The sequence below is a fragment of the Orcinus orca genome, chromosome 3, assembly GCF_937001465.1.
Source record: "Orcinus orca chromosome 3, mOrcOrc1.1, whole genome shotgun sequence".
In the NCBI taxonomy this organism is placed as follows: Eukaryota; Metazoa; Chordata; class Mammalia; order Artiodactyla; family Delphinidae; genus Orcinus; species Orcinus orca.
Genome location: NC_064561.1, coordinates 125,162,672 through 125,175,901, shown reverse-complemented (window position 1 = coordinate 125,175,901; position 13,230 = coordinate 125,162,672). Strand labels below are relative to the sequence as shown.

Genomic DNA, 13,230 nt, shown 5'->3' with positions numbered 1-13,230 from the left:
CCCTCCTTTTTTCACCATCAACACAGTTTATTACTCCCCTTGTTCTCATCAAGGAATAAAGTACCCAACTAGGACTTGAACTTGTGGCCCTAAAGAGTTAGGCCCAAGGTGATTTAAAAAAAAAATTCTGACATTGAATAGTCAGGAACTCCTTTCCTTTTGGTGTTTAAAACAAATTAAGACTACCCTTTTTATATGCTACTAGTTTTAAGAATTATTTCATGGCTAATTTGGGAAGGCATATGGGTGAGAAAACCAAACCAAAATAAATACCAATCTTGTATTAATAAAAAAAATTCTGATATTTTTCAGATACATGTTTAAGTATTTTCAGATAAAGTGATATATCTATCATTTGCTTCAAAATAACTGGGAGGAGGTTGGACCGATGATTCAAGACTGGCCATGTGTTCATAGTTGTTGAGATTAGATGAGGCATGCAAATGAGTTCATTATACTATTCTGTCCAATTTTTATGTTTGAAATTTTCCATTAAGAAGTAAAGGAGGAAAAAGTAAACACCAGCCTGAAAGACCCCTTCATTATATGTGTCTTCAAAAGGGAATTTTAAAATTTGTGCTGTTGGGGCTTCCCTGGTGGTGCAGTGGTTGGGAGTCTGCCTGCCGATGCAGGGGACACGGGTTCATGCCCCGGTCCGGGAAGATCCCACATGCCACGGAGCGGCTGGGCCCGTGAGCCATGGCCGCTGAGCCTGCGCGTCCAGAGCCTGTGCTCCGCAATGGGAGAGGCCACAACAGTGAGAGGCCCGCGTACCAAAGGAAAAAAAAAAAAATGTTTGCTGTTCCCTCCTGGAACATGTGGTCCATTCTCCGCTTTGGGTCAGGGTTTCTAAAGCTTCTTTGAAACTTGATTCTTTATTTTCTTAATATATTGTGTTTGGTTTTTTTATCAGTATTTTTTATCTGCAGATTTTCAAGTATCCTTAAAAGTTATTTCTCTTAAAATTTCAAGGGTAACATTAAGTATAGTTGAAAATGGAATGATTTTCCATTTATTGCATGTCACACTACCCTTGTTATTGAGACAAAATGTATTTTTTAAATGTGTATATTGAATTCAGAGCAAATGTTTGAGTAATGGTTTATGCTAACAGTAGACAAGATGAATTGACATCTTTTTTGACAACTCTCTTTTCATCATCTAGCCCAAAAGGGAATTGAGCAAAAGTTTCTGCCTTGAATAACGTTATGAATAGAAGTGTTTGCATATCTTAAAATAAGTTTGAGTTTATTAAGTCATGTGTTTATTAACTCTAGATGTTTCTCCCTAGAGTAAGTTTTCGGCCTTTTGTAAGACTTAAGTGAAACAAATGACTTAGCCAGCCAAAATTAAAGTTTGGTTTTTTTTTCGAGGAATACTTTAAAAGTTCAGACACGGTAAAAAATAATTTGTATCCCCCTTGTCACAAAATAAATGAACACTTATCCACATTTTAGAGCACGATTTTTGTTTTATTTTCATTACTGTAATGGTAGTTACCAAGATCTAGGCCTATTAGTACTAACAGCCATGTAGATTTTTTTTTTTTTTTTTTTTTTTGCGGTACGCGGGCCTCTCACTGCTGTGGCCTCTCCCGTCGCGGAGCACAGGCTCCAGACGCGCAGGCTCAGCGGTCATGGCTCACGGGCCCAGCCGCTCCGCGGCATGTGGGATCTTCCTGGACCAGGGCACGAACCCATGTCCCTTGCATCAGCAGGCGGACTCTCAACCACTGTGCCACCAGGGAAGCCCCAGCCATGTAGATTTGATGATAGAGTTAAAGTGTAGTTGGCGCCAGGCCTCCCTGGAAAGGGATTGTGGGTATTTTGATGTGTGAATAGTGAGAATCAGGCCAGAAAGACAGACCTTTAGTGAAGGTGAGACTCAGAGCAGCGGGTGGGCTGATTCTTCCCTCTCCTGGCACATTATACACCTTGAATATAGGTGTCTCTTCCCAGTTTAGCTGTGGACCCCCTCATGGCAACTGGAAGTGATTGGAAGTGATTCCAATTTCTTGTTAAAAAATAAAATACCTGTGGCGCCTAAGCAGATGATGACATCCCTGAGCAAAACATCGTGACAGAGGGAAGTGTTCTATGTTGCTGTCACCCGTGCTGCCAGGCCTCCACTGGGGTGCACAGAAGAAAGGATGCTAGGAGAGGCATGGAAAGAAGGGAGGTGGTGGATGGAGGGTGGTAGATGCCAGCTGTGATGTGGGAGAAACACGGGACAAATGGAAACTACCCCTCTGTTAATTCACTGGAGAAAAGAGGCTTTTCTAAAAAAAAAAAAAAAAAAGAGGCTTTTCTTTTTCTCCTTTTATTAAATCCTTGAAAGTGTCCTTGAATGGAAATTGTCCGTGATTTGCCATGTAATCATAAGTTTTTATGTTAAGGCCATTTCATTTCTTCTACAGAAATGAAAGGAGACAGTATTAGTGGGCAGGAGGCTTAGCTTCCCGTTCATGTGTTCTTCAGGTCTAAAGCCCGTCACGCACGTGGTCCTTTCTAAGGAGCACTAAATCACGGGACTGCGAGAGACGTTGAAACACAAGGGAACACTTGCTAACCTAGGCCCGTCTCTTGGTGTGCCATCTGGAAACCATGAGCTCAGTGAGCCTGGGTGCTCACTACAGGGTCTGCCTGGACTGCAGCCGTAAAATATGACCCACCTGTTGGGCAGGGTGTCCCCGATGCAAAAGCTCTGTCCCGAATCGCAAGGCCTCAGTTGTGGCACTGATGATGGCTTTGAGCCAAGTAGATGGGAGCTTTCATGCTGCCCCATCCTCTTTGTCTGCCAGCTTATGGACAGCCTTGGCCCCTCATTAACTTAGGTTTAGAAAGATATGCTAGGTATTAGAGTTAAACCTTCCAGTGATGAGTATTCTTTCCCTGACCATTCCCACCACCCCCCTTCCAGGTCTGAGTTGCATGATCATGCCATGCACACAAGGACACACCACGGAGTACTGTAATGATTATTTTGTCATGAAGGCAAGAACTGTGTGTGTCTCCTCTGTCATGTCCTCAGTGAATGGTGCAGGTTCTGGCCCATAGGCTGTGCTAGGGAAATAGCTGTTGGGTGAAGGAACGAATGACAGTAGTTCGTAGTAAGCCAGAGTGCTCCGTTTCTTGTCTTCTATTCTTTATTCAATACTTTATTCAATATTTACTGAAACTCTTCCTCTAAGTGTGATGCTCAAACTTCCTGTGGGACCCCCTGATGGGTGTGTGTAAAAACGTCAACTTTTGGGCCCCATCCCAGACTACTGAGTCAGGCAGGATCTTAGCCAGGGACCCAGGAAGCTGCGTTCTTAATAATCACCCCAGGCAGTTTTTTTCTTAGAGTCTACAAAGGTTTGACTATAGGCAGACACACATTAATATAATACATTTTAATAAAGTTATACAGAAAGCAGATAAAATTGTCCTAAGATAGAAATACATAAAGGATACTACTCAATTATCCATACAGTACTTATTAGTACCTACCATGTGGCAGCCACTGTTCCAGGCACCAGTGGCAGAGTGGGCAGCAGGGCAGACATGATTTCATGGTCAGTTGGAGAGAGAGACTGTGAGTAAAATAGACAGTTGTGAATTGTGATAAGTGTATGAAGGAAGAAATGAAAGCCAGAATTATTGACAGATAGCCATGGGCTTCTCTGAGGAGACATTTACTCTGAGGCTGGAAGAATGAGAGGAAACTCGTCCGTATGGAGAGTTAAGGGTAGGGAATGGGGAGGATGGTCCAGAGAGAAGGGACCCATTTGTGAGAAGCTCAAGGAAGAAAAGAGCTTGGCCAAGTTGAGTGGCTGAAAGGCTACGGTGAGGGACAGTGGTAAGAAATGAAATGAGACCAGGAGGGAAGCAGAGACAGATTACTCAGTGACACATGGAGGACCTAAGTACAATGAGTGACTTCAACCTAAGTACAGGGGGAAGCTGTTTCAGTGTTGGCAGAGACATCATGGTACAGTATGTGCTTTAGAAAGATTTCTCTACTGCTATGTGGAGAACACATTGGACGGAGGGTGGACATGCAGGCAGAGTGCATGAGGGGATTACTCAGTCCAGGTGACAGGTGACAGTGGCCTGCAGAGACAAGAAGTGAGTGGATTCAAGAGGGAAAACAAAGGGTGAATCCTGGAAAGGGGCTGGAAATGGGTGGAAGGCAGTGAAGAGAAGACGGCTGGGTAGATGGTAGGAGCCAACCAAGAATAGTGTGGTCAGTTCTAAAGGGGGTTGGGCTGGTAAAGAAGCCAGGAAGGTTTCCATGGTGGGGCTTGAAGGACGAATGTTCCCAAGCCAACTAGGATGACCAAGAGAAAGAGGAGGAGGTAGGAGGGGCATTCCTTGGAGAGGATTCAGTCTGATAAGGCTCGAAGCCAAAGAACACTATCACTCTGGACAGTGCATTGACAGTTGCAGACGTACAATAAACGTGCATTGAACATTTAGGTGGGCCTTAGATAGGGAAAGCATGTACATAGTGGTCAGTAGTATGAGCTGTAGAACCGAAACACCTCAGAATCTGGCTTCGCCACTAACTTTGCCTCTGTGAGCTTCAGTTTCCTCCAATGTAAAGTGGGAAAATAGTAACAATATCAACCTTGTTGAGAAATTGTGAAGAACAAATGTGATCTATGCAAGGCCCAGTGCCTGCCTGACAGAGGTAAGCACACTGTAAGTGTTACACTGTAAGTGTTACAGGTGTTTGTCCTGAGGCTCTGTGAGCAGTAAATTAACCAGAATATTTGGACTTGAAGTCAGGGAATTCTGCAAGCTAGTCTTGATCCAGAGCTCAACAAGTTAGGTCAACTCGAGTGTCTTAAATACTTAGGGCATCAGTTGCCTCATCTATAAAATGAGCAAATTAGAATAATTACTGGTTTTAAACTACCTCATAGTTCTAAAATGCTTTGATCCTGATATGTAAGAAGTTACCATCCAAAGAAGTCTTACATAATACCTCATCTATTCAATTTAAACTGCAGTAATCCTTTTTGCTGGTGCTGTAGTAGCTCAGCAGTAGAAAATCAGCATATACTCTCTAGTCTAATACATGAAAGAAATTAGGTAGATGTGCAGTAACAGCCCTTGGCCAAGTTATGACTATAGACATACCACCTGGCCTAATATATTAATATTAGTGTAGGACTGGTGAAAAAGTAGACAAGTTATAAATGGTTATAGTAGACTAAGATTATTTTGAGCCTGTTTGGAAGATTGTTTTTGTTCTAATTGAAGTAAACGTGGTAGATTGAAGATGTTAATGCAGTTCGCTCACTGAAGCTTACTCCTTAAATAGGCAGGCACGGACCATAGGGTTCTGAGGTCAGCATTCCTCAGGTGTTTAAAGCGGACGAAGGATTTAAAATCTATCACTCATTTACCGTAGAAATATGACTCTGATAACCACCCTTTCCTTCAGTGCCTCTCACATGAAGCGCTAAACCTTTTTCTGGCCTTACAGGTGAATAAAAGTTTCAAGCCCAGTCTTATAGTTACAATAACTAACATTTATTGCATTTTAGGTGTACTTTGCAACTAAGTGTTTTATGTATAAATCTCATGAAATCCTCAACCCAAAGAAGCATACCATTGCCTTTTGTAGCCGAGGAACCAAGGTTCAAAGAGATTTGTGACTTTCCTGAGGTTACCTAGCTAATGAAACCACTAAATGGATGGGATGTTTTTGTTATATAATTTGGATTGTTGAAGGCTACCAGCCAAAGACTCTCAGAAACCAACATAAAATTATATTTATTTAAATATGATGTGCCAAGAAAAAATGCATACCCACGGAGCTATAAGGAAGAGAAAATAGCTTAGTGGAGATTTGAGCTTGTACTGAGTGATTCTAATAAGGATTTAGGGAAGCGCAAGGATCGTTGCAGTGTTGTCAGGAAGCGCGATCCGTTTGGTATCTTGGTAATTTTTATCTAGGAGGTGAGAATATTGAATAGGGACCAGATGGACATCAGACAAGAACTAAGTCGCCCGTCTTAGTTGGAAGAGGGTGATGTTTAGTTACTTTGTGGTGTTGAGGTCCTCTGCCCTGACGTGATTGAGGATTACCTCCGCTTTGTCCCTCCACGGTCGCAGAGTGGCCGTGTCTGAGAAGTGTTTGTATTCTGCAAAAGTTGATGCAGAGTTACCCTCAGACACTACCACCTGGCTGTTAACTGTCTGTGTGCTCTCTCTCTCTTTATTCTTTTCCATCCTTCCTCTCTTTCCGTACACTTCCCCCTCCCTCTAGTTATTTCATAGTAATTAGCTAATCTCTTCCCTGTGAAGAATAACCCCCTGGTCATTATGTCCTGCCCTCTTCCCTGGGGAGTGTTAGCACAGGAAAGGTTTTAAGATCCACAGAGACCTAGTCTTGAATCCCAGCTCGGCCCCTTAACAGCTGTTTGACTTTAGGCAAGTCACTTCATCTTTTTGGCCTAGATTTCCTCATCTCTAAAAAATGAGAATGATAACTACCTTGCAGGGTGTTTTGTTTTGTTTTGTTTTGTTTTTGCGGTACGCGAGCCTCTCACCGTTGTGGCCTCTCCCGTTGCGGAGCACAGGCTCCGGACGCGCAGGCTCAGCGGCCATGGCTCACGGGCCCAGCCGCTCCGCGGCATGTGGGACCCTCCCGGACCAGGGCACGAACCCGTGTCCCCCTGCATCGGCAGGCGGACTCTCAACCACTGCGCCACCAGGGAAGCCCCCCTTGCAGGGTGTTTTGAAAATCAGAGATAATTTACGTAAAGTGCTTGACACACACAGTCCAATCTTAATAAATAGTGGCCACTGGGCTTCCCTGGTGGCGCAGTGGTTGAGAGTCCGCCTGCCGATGCAGGGGGACACGGGTTCGTGCCCTGGTCCGGGAGGATCCCACATGCTGCGGAGCGGCTGGGCCCGTGAGCCATGGCCGCTGAGCCTGTGCGTCCGGAGCCTGTGCTCCGCAACGGGAGAGGCCACAGCAGTGAGAGGCCCGCGTACCGCAAAAAAAAAAAAAAAAAAAAAAAAGTGGCCACTATCAAAAGCACGTATATATTTGTCAAATGTTAATTAGCTTATACTTCATAATTCCTTACAGCAACAAAAATGCTTTCCAACTATTAGATTGTAAAAGGTCACGTAAGATGACCCTTTTTCCCTTCACAAAAGAGAAGAGCTAGACTTTCTGAATGTGATGACCTACCACTGGGTGTTAGTTATGATGAAACTTGCTGTAGTTACTTCTTATTTTATTTGAAATGAAAATAAAATACATAACATTACGGTACACATTTAACTAATGAAATATATAAGATCATTTTAAAGCTCACAATGGTTCATTGCCTGATAAAACTTCATGAAATAGCAACAAGAATACTTTATTTATGGAGAAAATAATGGCTGGCTGATTAGGACTGTTAGGAATGGAAAACATAGCCTATTTTTATTATATGAGTAGAAAAAGGTCTTGTAAAATATTTCCAGTGAAAGTTTACTTCTTGTACAAGGCCAAGATTACAGTTAGATTATAGAAGGAATAAATACTAAAATTAGCTCTGAATCGTGGGATGCTTTTTGTTTTCATCTTTGTATTTTTCTACATTTTTCAGGTTTTTTACAGAAATCATACTACATTCGTGATCAGAAAAAATGGTTTGGCAGAGCCAGAAACCACAAAAAAAAAGGCATTTAGTCTTCTAAAAATCCTTTTTTTTCTTGAAGTTACAGTCCTCTCAGCTATGGTTGCCACAGTCTTGACGTGTGTGTGTGCGTGCGCACGTGTGCACATGCTCATGTATGTGCATGTGTGTCTCATAAAGCATCCTAAGGCGTGCTAGACAGAAAATGGTCTTTGAGATTCGAGTTCAGAATTACCTCAAATGTGTGAATTCTGGGGACTGGGACGGTCCATCCCAAATGGTTGGAGTGTTGCTGAGATAGTGTCATCTCCTTTATTGGATCTCTGGTTGTTTTATATGAGCGTTTATAACACAATTCTAGGAGAAAGACAATTGAAAGCATCCTGCTAATGAAAAAAGTTATTACTTTTTTGACTCACTGTTTGTGCGTTCCCTTCTTTCCACTCCCCCTCCCCCAACCATCACGCATCCTCACGTTAGAAGTCGGGCCTTCATTTTCGACACACGGATAACACCGTCCAGTGGTTAAGAGCGATGGAGTCTATTGGTCTACCCAAGGTAAGCCTTAACTGGGAAGACAAAAGGAGTAATGCAAACACCTCACTGTGGAAAGAAATTTAGCAGACTGGGGTACGTTAATGCAGCAAATGTCCTTATTGCCTCAGAAATGAGAAATGTGAGAACTAACAGAAATATGGAAAGGCCTATAAAAAGTAACATATGGCAAGAACTCAGACTGAGAGCAGCCAGGTGAAAGTGTGTATAAATTAAACAAGGTATAAAGCAGAAACTGACACACCATTGCAAAGCAATTATACTCTAATAAAGATGTTTAAAAAGAAAAAAAAAGAAAAAAACCCCACTTAATATAAAAATAAATAAATTAAAAAAATAATAAATTAGGACTTCCCTGGTGGCACAGTGGTTGAGAGTCCGCCTGCCGATGCAGGGGACACGGGTTCGCGCCCCGGTCCGGGAAGATCCCACATGCCGTGGAGCAGCTGGGCCCGTGAGCCATGGCCGCTGAGCCTGCGCGTCCAGAGCCTGTGCTCCACAACGGGAGAGGCCACAACAGTGAGAAGCCCGCGTACCGCAAAAAAAAAAAGAAAAAAAGAAAAAAAGAAATTAAACAAGGTCGGAGCAGGCTTTGGCTGGTAGATAGTTGATTTAGAAGAGCCACCTCCCTTTTTTGTGTTGCTTTTTATACTTAAGATTCCAAGTCTCGTATCCGTAATATTGTATCACTATAAATCGTCATTATAAATTTATTTCGATAAAGTATTATTATAAATCATAGTATCACTTTAAATTTTACTGGCTAGGGGGTTAGAGCTCTTACTCTTGAAATAGATCTTCCAAATAAAACTCATTCAGCAAATATTCAGAACTTGTTAAATTCAAAGAACAGGCACCCTTACACCTGTGAGATATATAGACAAGTGGAGGAAATGAAGAAATAATTACATGTGATAGAAATTGTAGAGCTATTTCTTAAACTTCTTATTTTGAAATAATTTTAGAATCACAGGAAGTTGCAAAAATAGTACGTCTTTGTGTAAACTTCATTCAGCTTCCCCTAATGGTGACATCTCATAACTGTAGTACAGAATTAAATTGACATTGGTGTATTAATGTTAACTAGACTCCAGACTTTATTCAGTGTTCACCATTTTTATATGCATTCATTTGTGTGTGTGTGTGTGTGTGTGTGTGTGTGTGTGTGTAGTTCTATGCATGAATAGATTTGTGTGACCACCACCACAATCAAGATGCAGATACTGCAGAGAGGTTGGACATTATATATAGCATCCCTTCCCCAGCCCTGTCTCCTGGCAGCCACTAATCTATTCTCTATCTCTATAGTTTTGTCATTTTGAGAATGTTATAGAAATGGAACCATACAGTAGGTAACCTTTTGAGATTGACTTTTTTCACTAAGCATAATTCACTTGAGATCCATCAGGTTTCTATATGTACCAGAAGTTCCCTTTTTTGAATTGCTTAATATGTACAGCTATTTTAAAGAAATGATTTAAGATTGGTCCAGCAAGGGTATTGGCTACTGACTTATTTAGACCTATGTTGTTGTTCTTATTAGTAATCCAGGTTTGCAATTAAAAACACACCCCACAACGAAAACAAAGGACTCCTTCATGTAAATTATGAATGCCTTTTTTTTAATACATTTGTGCTAATACCTGTTTTAACTCAGCTCCTTTTTTCTTGCAATAGTCAATGTTGATCTATTTTATTTTGCCTTTTTTTAATCAAACTACTTTCCCTTCTAAAATGTTAAAAACATTGAATAGTGTTCCTTTCTAGGCAATAGTTATAATAGAGAGTTCATATTTATTTCTAAACTGCAATTTAGTAAGTACTAGCAGGGTGTTGTGGTAAACAGATTAATAACGACAGACATTGAAATGCAGTTTTTCTGTATGAGGCAGCATATGTTAAATTAGGATAATTTCATTATGATTTAAACCTTCTCAAATTGTGTGTATGTTGGACCACATTTATTTTGATTTTAAGCCAAACAAGTGATCCATGTAACAGATTCTATTTTAACCCTGATGTTTATTATGAAGTCAGTGATACATTACATTTCAGGAAATGAGAGGCCAACAGTATACTGAATTGACTTTGATATATTAATTAATGCCTTCATTTATCAATATGAACTGCCTACCCTGTGCTCAGTGTCATGTTACACATTGGAGTTACAATGTTGAAGAAAACGTTTCAGTAAACTATAAATTGATCCCATCTTCTTCTATAAATTGAAGAAGAAGACATACTCATGATGATTTTCCAGGAGAAATATCAATGTAAAAGGTTCTTGTTTAAAGAAGAGAGGGAGAGTTATAGTGGTCCTCTGCTTACATAGTAGAATTTTAAACCTAGTCATATTCTTCTGAACGGGGAATCCTCTTCTCATTGATACTTTAACAGCAAAAGTATTAAAGGAAAGTTGGAAAGACCTTTGAAATTTCATAAGCTACAGATATTTCTGTAAGCACTCAGTGACTGTATATTTGTAGCTCAAGAAGCTTTGCTTTTCTCTTTTCTTAGCTTTTTTCAATGTCCAGTAGAAAATTGTGCTTGAGTATCAAGTACTACCATATGGTACATGATTTAATTTTAGTTTTTATGTCAAATTTTATAAAATATTTACTGAGAGCAAGTAATGCCAACAAGCTTATCTTAATCTCAGAAGCTTCAATCCTAATTACTCATTTTTGGTGCCCCATTCTGAAATCTGTTTCTTATTAGGCTTTTAGTTTCCAGCTCAAGAAGAGTATAAAGGTGTATTAAAAGTTTTAGTGTTCAGACTTTTCAGTCTACTAACTCCATACATAGATGGTTATCCAAAAGACGCAGTCAGGTGCTCAGAAAATGCAGGGATATTTATTGTAGTGACTTATAATAGGGACAAAATTGGGGGTAAAAAATTGTTCAACCCTGGAGAGCTGGTTATAATTATGGTTCAAAAATATCAAAGAATCATATGCATCTATTTAGAAATAATGTTCTTACAGAGTAATGAAAGGAATGTAAAACAGTCATGTTCTATTAAGTGTTAAATAGGTTTGTAATACATGCAGTTTGGTTTTTAAACACTCACATACATAAATATAAAAAATCAGAGACATACAGAAAAAAGACCGGAAGAAAATATACCAAAATGCTAATAGTGACAATCTGGAGGTGGGGTTATAGGTATTTTTCTTTCATACTTTATCTATTTCCAGATTTTATTCAGCAAAAATGGATACTTTTTTTTTTCTGCTTAAAGTAATACATGCATATGTGTGCATTGTATGTGTGTACACGCATATTTACAGAACTGTGTAGCCAAGTTCTTAACAACGTAATAAAATGCTTTCAAGAGGACACCCTTCTCTGGGCAGTCACAAGAGTGACTCTGATACAGAAAGCAAAGCCTACATGGGCTCATGCCTTGTGCAATGAAACTGCTACCCAGCCCTGTGGACAAAGCCTTCTTGGAGTGGCTGACTGTGAATCCCCCACTCTCCTGAGCCACTAGGAGGCGCTGTCAGGCAGGGGACCAGATGCAGTGATTGGTCCGCATGAAGAACAAGATGAGGCACAACTGGAGTTTCCTCTTCATTTAAATAAATATAGAACAGCAAGGACAATCAGAGTAGGGTCATTTGGGAGAGTTAAAATAATTGTGAAAATAATAAACACATCTTTCCCTTTTGTTTTCCAGATATTTTACCCAGAAACAACAGATGTCTATGACCGGAAAAACATACCAAGAATGATATATTGCATTCACGCACTGAGGTGGGAAAAAAAATACATTTGAAGTCTAGGAAGTAAATTTAAATAAAACCACAATTTCAGTTTTGAAAGAGAGCTCTTTTTTTTTATTTCAAGTTTTTTTTAATAATCTGAACTTCTTTTTAAATTGAGTTCTAAATTTGCTGGTATAAAATTAAGGTAATTGTCACATAAAAACAATACTTGAACTTGAAAAATATTTTTCTGTTTTTTTAATCCATTTCAAAACAGAAAACCAGAAAATGAATGAAAGACCTGTGAGTATAATAAGGAGAAAATTTTAATTGAAATTTCTAGGAATCTGATAATAATGTGCTACCATATTCTTCAGTTATGATCTACTTTACAAATATAGCCAAAATGCATCAAATGAACAGCTTTAATAGTCATACATTTGGTTTTCATACTCTTAAAATCATTAGCTTGGCTCAATTCTTAGCATAGATTAATAAAAATCACTATGAAAAAGTCTTTTGAACTTTCATTCACTGGAACTTGTACCGTAAGGGTAAAGAAGAAACTTAGAAGTTGCTTTAAATTAGTCAAATCGCGATACATTCATTTTTTTAAAGCAATTGTTTGATATCTTAATGTTTTTAAATATTGAAATTCTACCAGTCACAGATTGTTTCTTACCTTATTGGCCTGGGAGCAATGTGATTTTTAGATGGTAACAAAAATGATTCTAAAAATCTAGTTTGTGGCTGTTGTCTTGTGTGTACACAGGTAATGGCTGGAAGGCTTCACGTCTAATTAAATTTTAAATTTCTTTTAGAACATCTGCCTTGTGTTTATATCACTAGAAGTCATTTTCCTGGCACCGTCTTCAGCCTAGAGGTTTATATTAACTTCTTCCTGGCTTTCTTCCTCTCCAAAGGAGAAGATTTTTATAATAATTCATTACAATGCTGGCTTACTAAAGAATTTCGATTATGTCAAATAATTTGATTCTCCCACCCCATCAGTCCTTACGAGATTTCTTTGGAAGATGACAGTTGCTTGAAATACAGACCAAATGTAGGTGCCTATTCTGTGATTTCCTTTTACTCTAGTAATTTAGGACAACTGGGAAAAAACCGCTCCTATGCCTGCCCCCTCATATGTGGCTAGTATATCATTATTCCAGCAGGTTTTCTAAAAGCTTTTTGTGCACAAGTGCTCATTTTGAGGAATATTATCAAATGTGTTGCCCAACATTCTTGGTCAAATGCTTTTCAGTGCCTAGATTCATCGCTTAACACTTCGTGACCTGCTAAGCCAGCCATTAGTTAATCATTATGGTATCCATGCAT

General features: G+C 39.7%; 1 protein-coding gene across 2 annotated transcripts in view; it reads left to right on the top strand.

Annotated features, from left to right (window-relative positions):
- The window catches only part of IQGAP2 (IQ motif containing GTPase activating protein 2), a 288,011-nt gene that overhangs the window by 145,312 nt on the left and 129,469 nt on the right, over positions 1-13,230 (top strand). For both annotated transcript variants that reach the window (XM_004270825.4, XM_033430051.2), the window contains exons 4-5: positions 8,111-8,188; positions 11,865-11,941. In XM_004270825.4, coding sequence (XP_004270873.1) covers positions 8,111-8,188; positions 11,865-11,941 — 155 coding nt within the window. The remainder of the gene's footprint in view (positions 1-8,110; positions 8,189-11,864; positions 11,942-13,230) is intronic.